Source organism: Gobio gobio (genome assembly GCF_949357685.1).
Source record: "Gobio gobio genome assembly, chromosome: 18".
In the NCBI taxonomy this organism is placed as follows: Eukaryota; Metazoa; Chordata; class Actinopteri; order Cypriniformes; family Gobionidae; genus Gobio; species Gobio gobio.
Window position 1 is genome coordinate 36,136,074 of NC_137111.1, and position 22,661 is coordinate 36,158,734.

At 36.8% G+C, this 22,661-nt stretch overlaps 2 protein-coding genes across 2 annotated transcripts; both read right to left on the bottom strand.

Moving 5' to 3' along the window:
* Positions 1–1,667: 1,667 nt before the first annotated feature.
* Positions 1,668–12,408, bottom strand: slc39a8 (solute carrier family 39 member 8). The gene is made up of 8 exons (XM_079842069.1): positions 11,785–12,408; positions 7,518–7,692; positions 6,775–6,944; positions 6,513–6,635; positions 6,248–6,424; positions 4,804–5,008; positions 4,537–4,721; positions 1,668–2,468 (listed from the first exon to the last, which is right to left on the bottom strand). Exons 1-8 carry the CDS (start codon positions 11,932–11,934, stop codon positions 2,319–2,321), a joined length of 1,335 nt encoding a protein of 444 aa, XP_079698195.1. The 5' UTR covers positions 11,935–12,408; the 3' UTR covers positions 1,668–2,318.
* On the bottom strand, positions 11,785–22,028 carry manba (mannosidase, beta A, lysosomal). Its single transcript, XM_079842068.1, has 17 exons — positions 21,645–22,028; positions 21,456–21,550; positions 21,251–21,356; positions 20,916–21,089; positions 19,778–19,901; positions 19,517–19,680; positions 19,292–19,396; positions 19,054–19,205; positions 18,812–18,929; positions 18,644–18,730; positions 17,687–17,854; positions 17,387–17,605; positions 16,162–16,326; positions 15,732–15,876; positions 15,455–15,600; positions 13,187–13,447; positions 11,785–13,002 (listed from the first exon to the last, which is right to left on the bottom strand). Exons 1-17 carry the CDS (start codon positions 21,861–21,863, stop codon positions 12,772–12,774), a joined length of 2,679 nt encoding a protein of 892 aa, XP_079698194.1. The 5' UTR covers positions 21,864–22,028; the 3' UTR covers positions 11,785–12,771.
* Positions 22,029–22,661: the final 633 nt, after the last annotated feature.

Here is a 22,661-nt window from a genome sequence, read left to right on the forward strand (position 1 = left end):
CTAGTTCATCTTGGTTCGTTTTAATGTAAAGAATAACTGCTAATAATGGGGTGACCAAACGTCCTGTTTTCAAGTCATGTACAACTGGCCCTAATACAACAATGTTCTATCCATAGAGGGCGCATACTTTAAATGTATTGAAATTAATAAGGAATATTTTAGTAAACTTCGAGTAGGCTATCATTTGAGTATCTCAATGCCGGGCCGAGTGTCCTGGTTCTCGGTAATCAAAATATGGTCACCCTAGCTAATAACGCTGATAGAAAACCGATTATATGCCTATTAAATAGGCAACACCTTTTCCATTCAGACTGTTAAAAGGGATAGGCCTATTTCAGTAAAATGTAAATTATAAATTACACTTACTATGAAACCAAAGATGCTGCATTTTTTATTAGATTTTTATTAGATTTAGCCTATTGTCTGCATGTCTCTGATCTTAGGAACACTAGCGCCATTTACTGGACACAAAAATTATGGGAGATATGATGTGATATAAATGATAAAAAATCTAAACCAAAGTATCTGGATTGCTCTCAAATTTAAAGTCTTACAAAAATCTAATAAATTATATTTTTATGGCCAAAAACAAAAAACAATGTCTATATTATCATTGCAGCAAGACATGCAGTGGACAGTTGACAGCAATGCAATTTTATTTATACACTCTAAAAAAGTAATTCAGGACCTGTTACCACAATGGTTGCAAGTAAAAAATATTCTAATTTACTGATTTAATTAAACCTTTTATGTTGCAAAAACTTTGTTCTGTTGACAATGTTGATCATTACATTCATTTCTGCGTTACTGGATTTTTAAAAAAGAAAGGGAAAAAAAGGTTGTAGTAACTAAATTAAATTATCTTGACTGGAAATCGGGTAGTGGTTCTTCTTTCTTTTTTTTGAGTAATCAACTTAAATATTTGTGTTTATGTTACAAATTAAGTTAATCTAACTCAATATAATTGGTTGGTTGAACAATTTCTTTCAAAGTTGTCAAAACTGATTGTTGCAAACTGTTGATGTACACAGATGTACAAGCAACAGACCAAAAGTATACAAAAAAATGTATAGTAACACAATATCACTTTATATCTCAAATAATATCAAAAGGCAAATAATAAAAACGGGTCTCAGATTACATTAAAAAATAGCAAGTAGAAAATAGTTCTAATATATAATGCAAAGTCATTCCACAATGTGGGGGCAGTAGCAGAAAAACCCTTATCATCTTTGGTCTTTAATCGTGAGCAGCAAATTAATTATTGTTTTTGTGATCTGTATTGCTTTACTTTAAGCACACGATAATGTTCTCTGTTTAAATGATTATCAAACCTTTTGATTTCTGGACAGTTGTCTTTCTCTCCCATTGACTAAGGATCGTCATATTCTAAATGATACTGCATTTGAAACCATTTCCAAAGTTGTGCTGACACATGATGAGAACAGTTTTAGTGAGACACTGGGTTTCCCTAACATGATTTCAGTTCCTGTAGCATCTTAAATTATGAACCTATCTTAATAAACCCAGTCATAATACTCCATCGCCAAATGTTCCTCTACTCACAAATCACGTCTGAACATCTACTTCCTGTTTGTCCAGGTTTCTTTAGCCTTATCAGTAACAACACTCTTCAGATTTAGATTACAATTGTGCCCAGTTTGTTTCCTTATGTTATAAATATTTAATGACTCTTATCAGGAGGTCAGTGTAGCGAAAAACCTTGTACAAAACATAACTGCAGTATCCTGGCGTAGATACATATACACACACACTTTTAGAAGTAAATACTTTCACAAAAATATGTGGCTTTTAATTTCCCCAGATACATTTTGAAAACCCCTGTTCTAACTCGTACACATAGATGGAAATAATACACAGATTTCCCCCTAATGAAACAAGCTGTAGAAAAGACACACATCTCCACCTTCATGTCCTTTAGTTAAAAACTGTGTAAACATGATACAGAGTCTCACTCAATAGGTGCTGCAGCAGTGGCATTTGGACTACAAAGCTGCTCAGATACTCTGTGCTAGGCTGCCACAGCCACTGAGGAATTCCTCCACACACAGTGGGGTATTGTTGCCAGCTCACATCGAACACTAACACTCACATCGCAAAAAATCTCTTTAAACAATATGGCAAAACTCATGTCTTCCAGGACCATATGATTGTGTCACATTTATCCCAACAGCATATACAATACAAGTCTAATTATACAAACAGATAAACCAACAGTGTCCGTCTCAAGTTTTTGGTTTGTGGCACTGAAAACAATTGTTCTTTGTTTCGCTTCGTTTTAATTCAATTCGTTCTTTCTACCCCAGATTGATATCTCCAGCAAACAGGGTAATGAGCAGAATTATAGTGAATCCGGTGAACAGCCCAGCATTTTGGATCAGGAAGAACACGAGCCTTCCTCGACAGTCTTCGGTATGTGCTGCCATGATACTGTTCATCTCTGGGAACTGGAAAAACAGCACTGTGATTAGACATTTAAAGAGACTTTCTGGAATACTTGATTCAGATCAATCATGGCATTGTTGGGCAATTTTTGTACTGTCATCCATGACAACACCGTTTGTTCATCTGGGTAACTGAAACCAGTGCTACTTTCATGTACCTTATATCACACCACAGACTTGCTCTGTCTTGGCACCATCTTGCATTTCAGTTATTGTTTGTAGTGAAAATGAAGTCTTTAGTATAAAAGGGGTTATGAATTGAGAAATCAACTTTCCTTTGAGCCTTTGGTATATAAAAGTTCATCATGATATAAGAATATCCTGTAAGTTTCAGAGCTGAAAACGTCCTTGTTAGTCAAAGAAAAGCTTTTATAGACACCAGGCCCACAAAACGAGAGATCTCAGAATATGTCAACCACTGACGTAGTAGGAGGCAGAAGCACCGCCTCAAGCCCGCCCACCAACTCATGAAGCTAAATGATGCGGAATCGATTGTAAACAAGATAGAGGTCGAGACTGGATTTGCAGACATATTGAGATTAAAACACAATGCTGTGCCTTCTATATTGGATCCGACAGGAACGGTGCAACACACTTATGTGAGTAAAACATGTTTTTATATGTGTTAGTATTGCATTGTTACAGATCGTTTGATATCTATTGATTACATACCTTAGCACGTGGTCACAGGCTGGAGAAGGTGTTTTTGGTTCATTCGTGATCAGACTCGGACTTTTAACGCCAGCTCGCAAAGCCCAACGTCCCGGGGCTATGTGCTTTTCAGACGGGCTTGCCTGCGCGTGTGTGTACGGTTCGCAGTTATATTCACTGATGATCGAGTGAAATGATACAGAAATAACATTCCAATCAATCATGGGTGGATGAGAGATGAATCATTGTGTTTGTTTGATAAAGACATTTTGCGAGCCCTGACTGTGGGCTGGGTGATTCATTCCGGTTGCTGTTTTCCATACGCAGTCACTGACAGGGGAGCAGAAGCTCATTAAATATGCAAATCTTATCCAATCCTAGCCGTGGGCGTTTACTTCCAAGACTTCAGTGCAGCACACCCATCAAAACCGATCGTTTTTCAGAGAGCCCCAAAACCAAGGCAGAAAGTAGTCTATTACTTATTCATTATGATGTTTTTGAATGTAAAAACCACGCAAACGTCATAAGTTGACCTCAGACAACAGTATAAAAACATTTAAAAAGCCAGTTCATGTCACCTTTAATATCACCATATTGTTGCAGTGTTTCTTTTATTGCATGGTGTTAAATAATGCAAATGTGTGCAAATGCGGGGTGTATAAGCTAAGTTATCAGGCTAATCGGGTATTTGTATGTTATGCTAGTATTTAAGCTAACTAAAACAGACATTTAATGGTCATTATAACATAGCTCCAACGACATAATGTGATTTTATAGGAATTATAATCAGGCACTAAAGAGCACCTATTCAAATTTCTTTGAGCCAATGGGATCGTTTGGGGTCCTGGAGACCCGATTTCAAGGGAGGACCTGATTTGTCCTGACAATTGGTCTGAAATTGCATACTTCCCTAGTATCCATACTATATAGTAGGCAAAAAGCAGTATGTGACAAAAGACACATGACTAAATTCCCAGTACTCAATAAACAGTAGGCAAAAAGTACCTACTTCTTCCGGTGAGATTCTGAAATGTGCGTACGATGGACACTTTACTATCCCATGAGGCCACGGGAGAAGATTTGTGAATAGCGGTGACGTGACCCAATGATAAGGGCAACATGGCGAATGTATTACATCCAGATTACAGTCATACTACACACACTCATACTATAGACTATATATATACTTTTTTTAGCGGTTGTGAAGTAATTACTTATTCAAAATAAGTACCTGCTGATGGGAGTATGCGATTTTGGACACAGCCAAGCTGTTTTGTACATTGCAGTTGTTGGCAAGATTATACAATTATTCCAATTCAAATCAATATTTCATGGTGATGTTTTATGCTGAGTTTTAATACGTGGGATGATGTACAGTCAGGCAGTCATTATTGTAACTCATTTGAACAAGATGTCTCACCATGTCTGCAAGGGAGATGTAGAGGAACATTCCTCCAGCAATGGCAAAGATAGCATTTGGAGCAAAACTGCTGCCCAGCAGGATCCCCAAGGCAAGACCCAGATAACAGCTCATCGATGACAGCAAGTTAAAACACAAAGCCTGGCCAACATTCATGCCCGAGTTCAACAGAATCACAAAATCACCTACACAGAGAGAGAGAAAATCTGACTTCAAAATTCCATTTGAAGTGTTCTTTTGATGATAGGTCTCTATGCTTTGTTTTACCCAGCTCATGAGGGAACTCTTCACAGAAGATGGCAATAGAGGTGCTGAAGCCAGTGAGTAGAGAGACTGTGAATGATGCTCCAATGGCCACACCATCTATGAAGTTGTGTACGGCATCACTGACAGTGATCATCCATGCCACAGTCTTTATATTAGACATTCCATCCCCTCTAAGCCAGCGACAAGCTTGTAAAACGCAAGCATTCTGCGCAAATGTAACACAAAACAGACTTTGTTAGAGGCGGTTCTCACACAAAATACTCTTCTAACAATTCTCACAAGACTTTTTTTTCTCAATTTTAAAGTTTTTTGAGCCCTATTCAAACAATCTGAGCGTATGGTCTGAAGCGCATGGTGCAGGTGCACTTAGGGCATGTGTAACGACAGGACAGGCGCATGATCCAAAAGGTAGTCTAGTCTCTTAATGAGCCATGGCTGTGTTTTGGGCATAACGTGCAATAAACCAATCAGAGTGTCATCTCCCATTCCCTTTAAAACACAGTTGCGCTTGCACCATGGCGGATTCTTATTACATGGGGGAATTTGCGAGCGCGAAAGACTGAACGCTTCTCCAGAGAGGAATCCTTTTATTTTTAATATTTAATAATGTTTGTGTTGCTGCGCGTGTGTAATAAGCAGAGTGTACGCATATTGTGCACCCGCCTAAAGGCTCACATATTACTCATGCACTCTTTAAATAACACAAAAAATATTGCGCTATTGACTTTAGACCAGGGTTTTTTTGGTCAATGGTCGTATTCAGTGTGCCTGAACACACCTAATTTTCAGACCTGGGCGGACAGATGACCGCGAGTGCATTTTCTATTTAACATGGCGCTGGACTTGAAAATGATAACTGCGTTGGGCTGAAACTAACAAAAAAAAAACACTTGCATCGTGCCTGGCGTCGCATTGCGTCGAGTGTATGATAGGGCCCTATGTCTCATAATTATGAGTTTATATCTAAACTTGTAATGGCATTTTTGGAACGCTATGTCATGCGTGAGACTCTGCAAAAGACGGCAGACACAAGAGCTGCTTTTTTTCATTGTTTTGGCTATACAGGCATATTTGGCCAATGCTGTTTTTTCATTCTACTGTCCTGCGTCTCACTTTTGAAATGCAAAAACTCATTCTACGCTAGCATGCCTGCATGCCAGATCAATAATGTGCTTCTGTAAATCAATAATCTTTATAGTTTAATATTTATTGTACTTTTGCAACATCAGGAAATCATGCACATTATCCGGAGAATCTGGTAAACAAGTACTAAATGATTTATAATCATACATGTTGTGTTCCAGTCACTTTGACCTGGAGAGGATTTTCTTTTTCCTGAAAATGCTATTTAATGTTATCGCATTGGACTAAAACTTACTGTCTTTGCTCACACAGGGTAGACTATGTACGTTATAATTATAAACAAACATATTTTGTGTGTTACCTGTTCAACAGCTGGACTCTCATGTGGGTTGTTGGACTTTTCATTGATAGAGTTCATTTCATGATTAGTGTTGTTTGTAACAATGTCACTGCTGATGTTGCTTATGACGATGTCATTGCTAAACGTGGAGATGGTGACATCAGATGACTGCAGGGGCGGGAAATGACTGTGTCCGAGCTGCAGGGGAGGTGAACCGTTGAGTTAGGTCAGAAACCAGCTCAATCTGTTTCCGGTGAACAATGTCCAAACACGTCTAAGCTCTTACCTCTGTATCTACTTTCAGTACCATCTTTAAAACTCGTTCAGTGAAGAACAAAATGTAAAACCCACCAAAAATACCAACTACGTTCAGCACATAGTTATCATCTCTGGGATCTAAACCAAGGGCCTGCCAAAAAAAACAACATGTGAATTAGGACTGCATGCATGAAGATTTTGAGTCATTGATTTATGACTGCTTTTGTAACCTTTGTAAGCCATTTTATCTGTCATATATCATCTCATGATCTCACTGTACTCCAATTTACCTCAGGGATAAGTTGCAGTACAGCATTTGAAAACAGTGTCCCAATGGCCAGTCCAATGAAGTACGTCAAGACTTTTGGAAAATATGTTTTTTTCGTCAAGGGCACTAGAAATAAACCCATCAGAGCTGCCAAGTTTATCACCGTCACAGCCAGGAACCCATAACCCCAAACTACAGGAAGGAGGAAACAGAGTTGAGGAATTCATTTACACACATATTAAGGCATACTGAAAATATTTTCATCAGTTCAATTCAAGAAGTGAGAAAAAAACAATTGTACATTGAATTTATGACGTAACTTGTTCTACTTTGCTGCATCCCAATACGGAAACCTAATATGGGACTGAATGAAGTTTCTCTATTGGGATGCAGGAAAGTAAAATACTATCTCTTGTAGAGTCTATTAGTGAGGACACCATTACCATATGAAACGAGATCTGACAAAGGTTTTTTTTTTTTTCCTGAATGTGAATTGAGAAACTGATGCTTTAAAGTTCAGATCCTTTAACAAAATAAGGTCAGATTCACATTGAGTGAATCAACAATGTGATGACGGGTCAAAATAATCTATGTGATAAGAATATTAACTTTAAACCCAAAACAAACACTACAAAATCAATCTGTAACTCCCAACTGATGATATCAGACTATATATTGCATATTTCATCATTGCTCAAAACATATTTTCCAGGCTCCATACAATCTGTTCACTAAACTAAAGGGGTTTGTGTTGATCATACTCACCTTTGTAATCAGGTAACGAAGCGGATTCATTATGGTTTGAGGGGAAGATGTAAGGACAGGTAGGGAGCAAGACCTGATTAAGAATAGCTGGACACATCATCTCCAGATCATTGAGACTGACCACAGAAGCATTACCCAACCCAAAGGCAGATAGCAGCTCTGACAAAGATGAACACTACCAAGAAAAGAGTAAAAGGACATTAGACAAAACATGCCTCATTCTAAGTAGGTCCTATTACTAGTTAGCAACACCAGATAAACAAATATAAAGAGTGATATGCAAAATCTAGTAACTGATTTGGTGACAATTCCATTTCTGAAAATCAGTTCAGACCATCAGTTTCAGTTCATTTATTCAGGGTTTTCAACCTTTATAGTGACCCCCTGCTTTCATTAATAACATTATTATAATAATATATGTGTGTATATATATCTATACACATATATATATATATATATATATATATATATATATATATATATATATATATATATATATATATATATATATATATATATATATATTAGTGCTGGGGAAAAATTAATCACATCCAAAATAAAAGTTTGTGTTTACATAATTGATGTGTGTGTACTGTGTATAATTATTATGTATATATAAATACACACACATGCATGTATATATTTAAGAAAAATATGTTATATTTTTATTTTAAAAAAATGTCTTTATAAGATAAATTATATACAGTATATACATGCAAATCTTTCTTAAATGCATGTGTTTGCATTAATATATATATATATATATATATATATATATATATATATATATATATATATATGTATATGTATATGTGTATGTATGTATGTATGTATGTGTATATATATATATATATATATATATATATACATACATAATAATTATACACCGTACACACACATCAATTATGTAAACACAAACTTTTATTTTGGATGCGATTAATCTTTCCCCAGCACACACACACACACATACATATGTATATATTGTATAATTATATGTATAATCTATAGATAAATAGATGTTTTATCTATAGATTATAGATTTAACGGATCTTCTATCGCCCTACAATCCATCGCGCTCTTTAAGATCACTAAACTCGAGGCTTCTGGTCATACCTAGGATATCTAAGTCCACTAAAGGAGGGAGGGCATTTTCACATTTAGCTCCTAAACTCTGGAATAGTCTTCCTGATATTGTTCGAGGTTCAGACTCGATGTCCCAGTTTAAAACTAGATTAAAGACGCATCTCTTTAGCCAAGCATTCACATTATAAATATGTTTTCTACTACAGTTAAATCGGATCAAAAGCATTAGTATTCAGAACAGCAGCTATGCTAATTATTTCCCATCTGCTTTTCTGTTGTTATCTCGGGACACTAGTCCCGAGGTAACTAGTTCGTCAGCTCCAGTTTGTATCCAGCCTCGCATGGAGACTTCAAATGCCCCGACACCTGTGATGGGACGACTCGACGCCTGTGAAGAGACGACTCAACGCCAGCGTTGTTATGGCCTAAAATAATACATGATTGATTAACTTATTCTAACATTTTTCTTTAACATTCTCTTTCTAACATTTTTCAATGTACATTTATGAAATGCACTTTCTGTAAAGCTGCTTTGAAACAATGTGCATTGTGAAAAGCGCTATACAAATACATTTGAATTGAATTGAATGTTTTATTGAAATAAATAAAATACATAAAATAATTCTTAAAGGGTTAGTTCACTCAAAAATGAAAATTCTGTCATTAATTACTTACCCTCATGTCGTTCGACACCCGTAAGACCTCCGTTCATCTTCGGAACAGAAATGAAGATATTTTAGTTGAAATCTGAAGGCTCTGAAAGGCCTCCATTGGCACAATGCACGGTTCACTCTCAAGACCCTTAAAAGGTACTAAAGACGTCGTTACAAAGTCCATCTCACTACAGTGGTTCTAAAATAACTTTATGAATCGGCGAGAATAGTTTTTGTGCGCAAAAAAACCCTAAATAACGACTTATATAGTGATGACGATTTCAAAACCAGGCATCATGAAGCTTCGAAGCGTTATGAATCAGCGAGTCGAATCAGCAGTTTGAATCGCCAAATTTAAGCAGTTTGGCGGTTTGACACGCGATCCGAATCATGATTCTGCTCACTGATTCATACCGCTTCGAAGCTTCATGATGCCTTGTTTTGAAATCGTCATCACTATATAAGTCGTTATTTAGGGTTTTTTTGCGCACAAAAACTATTCTCGCCGATTCATAAAGTTATTGTAGAACCACTGTAGTGAGATGGACTTTGTAACGACATCTTTAGTACCTTTTAAGGGTCTTGAGAGTGTAAAGTGCCATTGTGCCAATGGAGGCCTTTCAGAGCCATCAGATTTCAACTAAAATATCTTCATTTCTGTTCTGAAGATGAACGGAGGTCTTACGGGTGTCGAACGACATGAGGGTAAGTAATTAATGACAGAATTTTCATTTTTGGGTGAACTAACCCTTTAAAGCTGCAGTCCGTTAGACCCTTTTCACATTTCCGGGTTTCTCAGAGCGAAAGTCGTCATAGTTGGGTTAAATATTATAGCTGTGAATGAGAGAATGCATTAAATATTTGTTTTGTGTGCCCATTTGCTCACATAGCAAAAGAAAAACGCCACAGTAGTGATTTCACAACTTTCAAAAAGAGGGGAAAATAGAGTGAGATTGATTATGGCAGTCAAAAGAGAGAAATATGTTCATTTTTACCATCACTCCCATAGACGCTGTTAGAAACACCCTCACAGCAGCTGTAACTTTTTTATTGTAATTTGATGCAAAAGTAATAACATACAAAGGATTAGTGTTATAAATGTACATATATTAAAAAAAAAAAATACAAAAAACTTTGCAGGATTTACGATATTGATGACCGTTAAAACGCATCATCACAGGCTGTGAAAAGGGTCTGCGGAAGAACATTGCAGCCGGAGCTACTTCTCTCTGTTTACGTCTATGGCGAGTCACGCAGGTACTCCTCCGCAGCTGTTCCTACAAGACCAGTCTGAAATAGTCCCAATATAAACACTTATTATAAGTGTACCATTTGGAAAATGGATTCATGTTGTACACTCATTATATACTTTTTGTAAATCTTGAACACAAAAAAAAAAAGTTACGGACAGCAGCTTTAAGTTAACAGATCATTATTTAGCCCAAAGTTAAACATTATACCTTTATCGCTCTATGCTTATGTTCTTCTCTTCATAGTCATACTCTTTAATTCATTTAAATGGATGCTATATTTTACAACATTCTAATAAATATTTTATTCTGATTTTCAGTTTCCAAAAAAAGTAACACTACAGAACAACATAAAACAAACTAAAGAATCACTCACACTCACACTCACGTTTGTTTTTGTGAAATGTGAGGACATTCCATAGGCGTAATGGTTTTTATACTGAACAAACCGTATTTTCTATCCCCTTACACTGCCCCTGCCCCTAAACCTAGCCCTCACAGGAGACTGTGCAGTTCACTTTCTGTGAAAAAAAAACTTGTTCTGTATGATTTATAAGCATTTTGAAAAGTGAGGACATGGGGAACGTCCTCATATTTCACCCTCTTTTTGTAATACCTGTGTCATACCCATGTCATTATACACATTTGTGTCCTGATATTTCACAAAAACATGCCCACACACACACACACACACACACACACTCACACAAAAGACAGAAAAAAAAAGTAAAATTAAATAAATAATATATAGTTAGGCTACGGTATATAACACCCAAGAGACGAATCCTTTCAGGTTTTAATAAAAACAGAACAAAATGCAGGATTTTGATAGGCTTACAAAAAGAGAGAGACAACAAAACAAAAAATGAAACATTTATTCCTTCCGACTCGGCATGCAACTGAAAACAGGTTCCTACTTTTTTTTTTTTGTCCCACTAGCCAAGCAGAAAATGAGAGCCTTGTAGCAGCATCTTCAACAAGCTCAAAATAATTTTCTAAGCTTAATCATTCCATATTAAATAGTAAACCGTATTCGGGCTGATGCGGTACAACAAATCCGACCAGCTTAACTTGTCGTCTTTGAAAGGCATTTAAATCACAACTATAGACCAACATTTCAAATAAATTTGGCACGTTATTATATATGACGGTCGGTATTGATACATATTGAGTGTTATGAAAGTAAAACACGTTGTGAGATAATGGAAGAAGGAAGTAGCAGAAACAGTGAAATTAAAAGGCATGCTAAAAATGTCTGAGATTGGACACACATTCCCATACCTGTGTGTTCTTCAGCGGATTGGCGTCATCATCGACAGATGCCCCGCGGCGGCTGGTAATGAGGTGCAGAAAGTTCTCCAGGTTTCCCGCGGACAACGAATTTTCTTCACCGTAGAACCGCAAAACATTTTTAAGAAAACTTTCCTCCATATTTCTATTCTTTCGATATGAATAACTTTACCGAGAACAAGTTTAATGCAGTCGACGGTCAAGGCGAAGGGGGACCAGACGCGAGCTAATAACAGAAGCAGCAGGTTAATAAATGAGAAGCCCAATTCTTTCATTTCCTTTTCAGGAATGATTTGCAATATCGCGGACGTGGGAGTAACAAATATATCTCGGTTTTACTAATCCGAGTCAATCAGTGATAGTGGAATACAGCTCTGACGCGCCTCTTCCTTTCCACGCCGGAGCTCTGCTGCACTGAAGGTCAAAGAACAGCAACAAGCAGCTGCCCAACCACTGCTTCTACCAGCCAGCTAGCTACCCTCACTCCCTGTGTCAATGACGCCTTTGTTTACGCTTTTCCAGACACTCTTACAACGTGTTCAGGTCTGACTTGAGTAACTTCCATGCGATCCCATGGTAGAAGGAAGTTACAGCCATTAAAAAGAACAGAATCCCAATATTTGCCCAATATTTCTCAATGAAGCCTAGATTTTACTGACCAACCATGACTTTGTGTTTTCAAAAATAGATACCTTTCAAGTAAAATGTACACCGACTACACATTTCAACATTTCAAATGATTCAAAAGTATTTAGTTAGAAAAAAAGACATGATCCGTTCCAAGTAAAGGTAACACTTTACAATAAGGTTCCATTAGTTAATTAATTAACAAAGAACAATACATGTGTTATAGTAGGCTATTTATTCATCTTTGTTTAAAAAACTATTCGTTGTTGTTCATGTTAGCTTGAGTCCATGAAATAAAATTAACAGATACAACTTTTGATGTATTAAATGTTCAAATCAACATCAATAAAATCAGTAGACATCTCTGAGAGATGTGATATGTAGATTTGCAGTGATTTCTTCAGCAGTGGTGGGTCTCCACGCTCCAAAAGTAACTGTGGATTTTTTAGACAGCATCAGGAAGCCATTGACATTAAAGTGACCGGGAATATCATCAACATCCAGCCAAACATACACAGCAGGAAAGGAGCAGTGCAGAGTCACGACAAAGCTCTGAACAATTCCAGCATCCTTTACAGTAAACTGCAATACACAAATAAAAATAAAAAAAACCTGTCAGTCAAATGAGGGATTCGTTGTCCTAAGAGAAAGCACCAGATCTCATTTACATTCAGTAACATCTCTGTGAAGAAACACATTTTAGGAATGTAGTAAATGAGCGAATTAGCTGAAGTGAGTGCATTAGTAAACGGTGTGTGTCTCTCACCGCGATGTTGGGTTTCTGCAAACCTTCTGCAAGTCGTGGAGAGCTGAGGAAGATGTGATTGTGAGGGCTGATCATTTGACCTTCCGGACTACTGAGATGAAAGGTGACGATGCAGGAGCGCCGTGTGCAGTTCCCACATTGTGTCAGGAGAGCAGAAATAGGATGCTGAAACACAAGGGTGCTCCCTCCTGCTTTTATTGTAGTCACATTGGACTCTAAAGAGCACACAGCATTAAAGCTGCTCCAGCTGTATAATTTCACCTGTGTGAACATACATATAACATGACAAATATTAATCAAAATTCATAAATGTACTAATGCAAGAAAACAAAAATGAACTGCTGCATGCAAAATGTTTACATAAGGGCTGTAGCATTGGGCATCCTCATATTATATATTGCTGACTGTACTATCAAGTTTTACCAGAATGGACTCCAGTTGACACATTTTCCATCACCATTCCACATTATTCCCTTCAAACGCTGAAATTACTGTCTCACACTGCGTTTCTGTGACTGTCCAAAGCATGTGAATATGAGGCATGCGATTGGGTGTTGGTTTCGAAGCATTGAGACATTCTAAAGCAGCAGTCACACTATACTTTTAGCACACAGAATTTCCACCACACTGCAACGGTTGTGATATGATGTCACACTCATATCACAATGAATCAACATATGACAAATAGTAATACATGTAAAAATATGCATTCCTTAAATCAACCAAGAGCTCACACCGTGACATATCAATCTTCTACTGATCACATGACTTCCAGTGATATGAATTCACAGGTCAGAGTTCACCAAACGTGAATTTTGGAATGCAGCAAAATGCATAACTTTTCGTATAAGCTTCTGTTTTCGGTCTGATGCATTCATGCAAGTACGAATGGAAGTCAATGGCAGTGTCCGAAATCTCACACTCTCTTGAGTAGGCACATATTTTGAATAAGAAATTACTTCACCAATGCTTAACCCCTTAACAGGTGGGACGCCTGGTGCTCTTTTTTTGATTGCCCTTTTCTCGTATCATATATTTAAGTAATGATCATAAATTAGGTAACATTTGAAAGCTTATAAACTCAAAATTCATCCTGTGAAAACCGTTTTGAAATCGGACATTGTGTTACCATGGAAACGGTACTCTATTCTAGCGGGCTCCTCTCCTAGTGGGCGGTGTCATGTTTCATATTACAACAATTATTTTAATTTATTTTATTTTATGTTTTCCATTCTTGACAAAACACATTGTCGGAAAGGTCAGAGTCTCAAGGGTCCATATTTAGTGACTGTTTTGTGATGGAAGTAATATTTGGACAGAAATGTACAGGAAAATGCATCAAAAAAAACAATCAATGGAATTGAATGACACCCGGTGGCTATTTTTGGTATAGCGCCTAAACAAAATCGCATGGGGACTTCAATTTTTGTGATATCAACTTCAAATTTGGAACACAACTTGGTAAGACATATGGCTTTGATTTTAGTTATTTTAGAGTAAAACATTTTTTGTAAAATATAGATTTTATATAAAATAAAATATTTAGTACAGTATTTTTCATTTACAGTAGATTTAAACTTCCATAACTTTTTCATACTTTCATATTTTGAATTGCTTTCACTTCAGCAATAATCTGCAGTGTGACTTTAAAACGAGACCAAACTTTGGTCTATATTCCAAAGCTTTCTTGAATTACAGCCCTTTAAGTTTGGATAGTGCATTTGCATGTGTATTCTCAAAAAAGGGGGTGACAGATAAGGGAAAAGTAGGTTCTATATAGTATGAATGCGTGTAGAACGAATGTAATCTGGACGTACTACATTCATCATGTTGTCATTATCATGTGACCTACCAGTGTCAGTTACGTCACTTTACTGCCATTCAAAAATCCTCTCCCGTGGCCTCATGGGATAGTAAAGTGTCCATTGTATGCACACTTCAGAATCTCCCCAGAAGTAGTGGGTCATCCGGGTACTTTTTGCCTACTGTGAATTCTGACATACTACTTTTGTTTTGTATGCGTTTTCGGATGCAGCCAAAGGAACGAAAAATGTAGTATGACCACCCCTTAACACTGGATCGTTTACACAAAAAAAACCGGTGCCAACTCTGTGGTTTACTTGAGTCCAAGTAAAAACCAGTGCTAACACCTCTTCTAAATTACAAGTGTGAAAAATTCCTATTAATATAAATTAATGTCATTAATGTGTCATATAATTTTTAATTTAGAAAAAAAGTCAAACGTGTTACTAAGCACTGTCATCTTACCTTGGCTTTGACATTGTGCTGCTCAGAGTGGCTGTCAGAGACGGCATACATCAGCAGGTCTCCCTTATCCTCAATCCCCACTGAGAGTATAGGAGCATAAAAATCTGTAGCCCAGTAGTGCAGCATTTTCCATTTACCACCAAACTCTGAAAGTGCAAGAGATTGCCCAGTAAGTCAAGACGCATACTTTGACTTGGTAATTTTTTTTTTAATAAACAAGGATGCTTTCCTCTATATAAAGATGAACAGCAATAGTCGTTATTCATTATTCATTTACCTACAGAGGACCAGGATGGTCCCTGCCAGATGTCATTGAGCTGCCAGTAAAGAGTGCCCATTGTATGACCTTTGCCCTCGACGATGTCACTGCGGCTGCGGCGGTAGAATTCTGTTTGAATCTTCACACACTGTGCCTGCATCACCTGTTCAAACCAAAGAGTGTGATATCAGGCACATGTCCAGGAAAACATTTCACATATACACTGCCATTCAAAAGTTTGGGATCTGTTCGATTTTATGTCTTTGAAAGAAGTCACTTATGCTCACCAAGGCTGCGTTTATTTAACCAAAATTGCAGTAAAACAGTAATATTGTGAAATATTACAATTTAAAATAACAGTTTTCCATTTCATTATATTTTAAAATGTAATTTAATGCTGTGATGGCAAAAGTGAAGTTGAATTGCAGTGCCTATATGGTGTGTTCACCTGGGTGATGTAAATAGTGTCTCTGTATTTCTGCACTGGGTCTGTGCTGTTGGGCAGGATGTAATGTAGTTCTGCCTGCTTTAGCATCTGCTGATTTCCATCTTCATGATGCTGCCGATGAGATGAGAAATTGCTGCGGAAATCCCAATCTGAAGACACTGAAACCTGGTTGGAGGGGAGAAGTTGAAAAACAATAGGGCTTAAATCATGTATTCCTTTGTTAAAAATTAAGTGCGCTTAATTGTATTGAATGCGCACTTGTAGTGTACTTAAAATCTTAAAAGTATACGTTTAAAAAACACTGTACTTGCTGATAATATAAAAAAATTAAATAAAGGGCCACTTGAGTGTACTTGAATGGTACATTTGCCTGACTGTTTCTTAACACACTTAAGTACATTTTTAAAAAGTGCCTTGTGTAATACTGTCAAATTAAAAGTTTTACTGTACAGTACAATTTAAATCATCATGTTTAAGATTCTTTTGTTGTGTGTTAAAGAAGTACACTTATTTTGATGTGTTGGCTAACATACTAACGAACATGTAAAAGTCCTTATTTATTTGGATTTATTAATTTAATATTTAAAAGTTAATATATTTTAAATGTACTACACTGCAACTTCAATTCAAATGTGATTACAAATATATTTCAATACATGACAAACGTTTCAATAGAAATTACATTAATGTATATTAACCATTATGTAAAAGACAATGGAATAACAAAATTACAAAGTAATTACTGAAATAACATATAAAGATGTACTTAATTCCTACGTAACTGTGGGAAAAAACTCAAGTTCAGCTAATAGCATTTTATATAAATTTAAACTATAATACATTTTCATTTAATTAAATTGTCTGAAAACATTCAGTTCACACTTAAAGTATATTCTTTTCATAAGTATTATGTATATATAGAAAGATTATGAAGGCCATTTTTTACTGTACTTATGAATAATGAGCTCTGATGAATTGTTGAAATTGGCACAACCAATGGCATGCATTTGGGGTGGGTCTATCTCTTTGTCCAAACAATTGAAGGTGGAAGGTCATTACTTGTGCAATTCAGTTTGGTGCCACTACTGGCATAAAAGAGATACACTTCACCTTTGAAAGTAGTGACTCTAACTCGGCTTTGGGGTCACAACAATAAACTAGTGGAACACTTGGTGTTCCAAACTTTAACCTCAGAAAGCAAGTAGACTTGTATTAAGTGTAGTACCTTACTAAGTGTGGACAATGAAGGCCAGGACTGGAAGCCATACTCTGAGGCAAAGCGCGTGCGAGGGAAAGCTGTCCAGTCCCAGCAATCGTTATAATAACTATAATAGTGAGTGTCTCCAAAGTGGGGGTCATAGGGGTCCTGAGCCACCCAGCCTTCCTTCTCAGACTCAACTCCATTGGTTGGGCTGGACACTAGAAAAGGACGAGTGCTGTCCTCCTGAATTAAAGCACAGCATTTATTGATAAGACTTAAGATAGTAGTTTAATGCAAGGCTGTGTGCATGCATCTCAGTCTCACCTGCAGCACAATGTCTCTGATGTTCTCAACATACAGATTGACATAATCTTTCATGTACAGTGGGCGCTCAGCAACAGTTATGTTGAACCAGTCAGTTGCAATGGCAGCTTCATTCTCATTGTTCCCACTCCAGATGACCACAGAGGGGTGAGATTTCAACCGTCGTACCTGAAACACAATAAATGTTCATAAAAGTGCAAACAATGACTGGTGGGCCAGTGAGATAATGCTAATTCTTTGAGCATCAGCTCTTAAATTTAATCAAGGAATACATAAAATTGCCATTTATACATACAAAGACTTCTATGATGAGCATTAATAATTTCTTCTACGACAAGCTTTTTAAATTTCTGGACTAAAATTAATTTTCATTCATTTTTGAAGGGAATAACAATCAAACTGTCATGCTATCATAATGAATAAATATTTCTATTTAGATTTAATTTATTTTTTAGTCTTAGTCATTGTATATTTCAAATGATTACAAGTGATTTTATTTCAGTTATTTGACAAGGTCATACTTTATTTAGCTTCAGATTTATTTTTATTTAACATTTTAAAATGTTATTATACCATTTTTTAATACTTTAATTCACTAGCTTGCAGACCTTCATGACTGTGTCAAACTCCATAAGTCTCTCAGAATATCAAATAATTTTATGAAAATGGAAGGTTACCTCAGGTTATAAAATGTCATGTGGTGCGAAACTCCAGAAACATCATGATATTTGTGATAAAAAAAAAAACTTTTTTTAAAAGAAAGATTAAGGCATGTGCACTATTCAAGATGTAAGGGAAATATATTATTGTTTCATGATATTTTAGAATCATTCCATTTAAACTTTTCTTGAAAATGGTATTACAGTTTTTCCAAACACTCTTATAGGTCATTGACCCTTTTATTTCTCATTTATTTGAGGTGAACACAGAATCTATGAGAGTACTGTGTATGCAAACCTGCTGCGTGACCTCCTCCCTCACTGTCTGTATAAAATCCTTTTCTGTAGGGTACAGCGCACAGGCAAACATGAAGTCCTGCCAAATCTGACATAAGAGCAAACAAATAACCATATCAATTGCGTTTAAAGGAAGTCACAGATGGAGAATTTTATATGACAAGCTTACCATGATTCCATACTTATCACACAGGCTGTAGAAGATGCTTTGCTCATAAACTCCACCACCCCACACCCTTAAAGCATTCATATTCGCCTTCTGTGCAGACTGGAGCAGGATTGTGATCCTGAAATGCCAATCCAGAAACATGACCTTACGGCTAAAGTTTGAAAGTGATTTCTCATTAAACAGAATTCATCTAGCCACTGAACTAGTTTGCTTTAGTGTAGGTAGGCTGTAAATCTTCTCACATGTCAGTGGTAACCTGGTCCTGAAAGGCATGAACAGGAATCCAGTTTGAACCTTTCAGGAAAATTGGTTTCCCATTAATCCGAAAGTAGAAGCTGAGGCCAGGGGAGGACGGTATGGGCTCCTGGATCAACTCCACTGTGCGGAAAGCAACCTGAAACAGAACACCACAACACAAGAGTGAAACGACGCAGACTGAAGCAAGACTTAGAAAATAAGAACAACAGTGAAAGATGTTACCTGTCGCTGTGCATTAAATGTCTCTCCCCCCTCCAAGTTGATATCCATCTTCAGCTCATAGAGAGGCTGCTCTCCATGTCCAAATGGCCACCACAAACTGACACTCTTGAAGTGAACAAACACATTATTTATCAGCATATATTTAGTGTGATATTACATCTGAAATGAGGAATAAGGGATTATATGATACATAATGGTTCTCAAGCTAACTAGAACTGATTTCACCTGGTTGACCTGGAAGACAAAGGACTTTCTACTCTGCCCAGGTGTAAGAGACAGTTGAAATTCCTCTGAACGTAACGGTATGGACAGAAGGACGAGACCCTTAGATGCAACAACAACATCGAAGAACAATTCCACTTCAACATTCCAACTTGAATGTGCGGAGTCTGGGTACGGGTAAAGACACATGGAGAAGAATATGGGAATTTTATATTGTATGAATGTCTAAACCCCCTTCTCATTCATGTGCAAATATGTGTGTACCATATTTTGGAACTGTGGTAAAACTTAGAACCCTTAAAGTGTTGAAGACTTCCAGCCGAACTCCCTTCCAGATGCCCAGAGTGGGGAAAGATGGACCCCAGTCCCAGCTAAATGAGCTTTGAGCCTCAAAACACAGAAACAAAAAACTTAAAAATCACAATCAGGAAACGGATTTTATTTTAATTATTCATATTCATATAATTTGAATAAAAACAATACATATATAAAATGTATATATTTACAAAAAAATACATCAAATAATAAATTATATTTTATATAATTTGAATTATAAAAACAGAATAAAGAAATACATTAATTACAATTTCTTTTAATATACTTCTATATATGTTTATATTAAAATGTATTATAAAGGGACCTTATTATGCACATTTACAGGCTCATTTTGTTCTACTAGAATAGGTTTACATGATTTAATGTTCAATAAAATAATTGTTTTAATAATTTACACTATTGCAGCATCTGTTTTAACCCTCTGTCTGATCACTCTTAGTTTTGGTTCAGTCGGCTCTGACTGGTCAAAGTTATGATTGGTCTACTACTAGGAGCTTGCGTAAGAAATTTTATTCCCTTCACCATAACCGACGAGTATCATCTTCAAAGGCTGCCTGAGACGCAGTAAGCCCTACTGTAACTATGCCATATCAGTTTGAGCCCGAGTGCGATAATGAAGTCAAGAAGAACAAGCTGATCGACCCAAAACACCTTTGCAAACTCGATTTGTGCAGAACATTTCACAGTGGTAATTTTTTATTTTATACCATTTCCTTGATATAGCTATACGCTCTTCTTGGCTTTATAGGAGCTATTTTTTGAGAGCAAGTGAAAGTAGCCAGCATTATGCAAATGTATTACTTGGTTACATACCTAAATTACAAAAATAATGCCAGGACTACAAACAAGCCTTTAGAGGCAAGTGTTTTCTGTTGGAGAGATGAACTCCCTTTGTAGTGGACTTTGTGCTTTGTAACTACGCAGATCGTTTACATGCAAAAACAGCTATATTACACACTAAAGGAAGAGTATAAAAGGGTATAATAGGTCCACTTTAACAAAAGAAAAAGTATCACAGCCTACTCTAAAGAACCATTCGAGTTTGTGAATGTGACATGGTTCTTACCTTTCGGATAAAGTTAACATGACACTCTCCTTTCTGTACAGGAGGTGGACAGTCAGGTGGAACCCTGTATTCAGTGTGGGCATGACTCTTCTGAGATGCATATGTCACAGCTGACATAATCCTCACCTGGAGAATATTCTCTTGATCCTTGAGTAATCCAGTAACTTCAAAATCCTGAAGACAAAATATAATAATTTATTGAAATAAAGCCTTGTTCTTTGACCTCCAAGGTGAGCCATTATTATCAATATTATGTGAGAGTCTATAAACATACTGTACATACAAAGAACAATTGTAAAAACTTGTTCTTGTACACAAAATAGTTATTTGTTTACATATCTGCGAAACATATTGTCTGTCTTTCCGATGGCGACTCCATTGAGCAAAATGGTAGAGATTGTGTCGACTCCTTCAAACACCAGGACGGCTTTCCCTTTCCCTCTGTAAAGAACAGTTTATTGTAGGCTATTTTTGACATTCTAGCTCTGGGTGTATGGTACAAATCAGAGGGCAGGTTGAACTTGAGGGTTTCTGGCTTACCTAACATGAGTAGGTAATGAGAATGATGTGGTGTAAGTCCAGTTGTCAAGTGAAATCCATCTGTAGGCTAGGTCATTAAACCTATAATATGGATCCTGTTGACACAGAATAAAAGCAGTTTGACACAGTGTTTGGACTGTTAATAATGACTCTGAATGAAACAATGTAAATGTGCCTGCTTAAATGTACCGAGATGAATCCCTGACTCTGCAGAGCAGTGTGAACACAGCCCGGTACCTCCGCACTGAGGGAAACAGATGAGTTTGAGTTCAGCAGCTGCCATTTCCCGTTCAGAGAGATGATGTCAACGCCCAGACTGGGGCTTTTTACTTCAGACGCGAATGTGCTGTCAAGAAAAGGGGCTTCTAAAAGGTAAAAGCACGCAAAAGACCATACCGCATGATTCATGTCTATTGATCATGGCGAACTTTACACTACCAAAGTCATGTCTATATTACGTTGTTGAACCACGGGACGTAAAAGCCATAAACACACCACCCTGGTGTTTTCTGCTGCACTTCCCGGTTGAAATCAAAAGCACAAGGACGATCAGCTGCTCTCTCACGTGGGAGCAAAAACATCCGGTGGCGAATGTGGTTCGAAGCGAAATTATGAGGGCTTTTATTATGTCTGCACTGCTAAATTGTGTGGATTTTGGTTCGTAACGAGAATCTTTTAAATCCATTCACTGATGCATTCATGTATTCTTGCTGTCTTCGTGTATTCTTGGCTTTCTGTGGGGTTGAAGGCGGAACGCATTCACGCGCTTTACAACGAAAAATATGAGTCTGTCAGCGGAAGTGAAAATTATTCAATCACTTGAAAGATTTGTTCTAAAACACAATTCGTTCATTAACCAAACACCAGTAGAAATACAGTTAAAAAACGTTTCTGTAATAATCTAGTGCGTTTTTTCATTACCCCCAAAATAAAAAGTAAACAATTATCCACACCACATGTATTCTGGAGTTGCCTAAAACATTCCTTTCTGGAACATGGTTTTGATGGAGATCCAAAAAGGATATTAAATACAAAGATATTTCACAATATTGTATCTTGGAAACTCCACACATTGTGTTGAGAAGAGATGTATCTTGTTAATAATATCATCATCATCATCATCATATGACCCCTTTAAGTCCAGTTGGTTGGACTTTTTACTTTATTTTGAGAAATTACCTATTTCTAAATGTCTTTATATTGGAA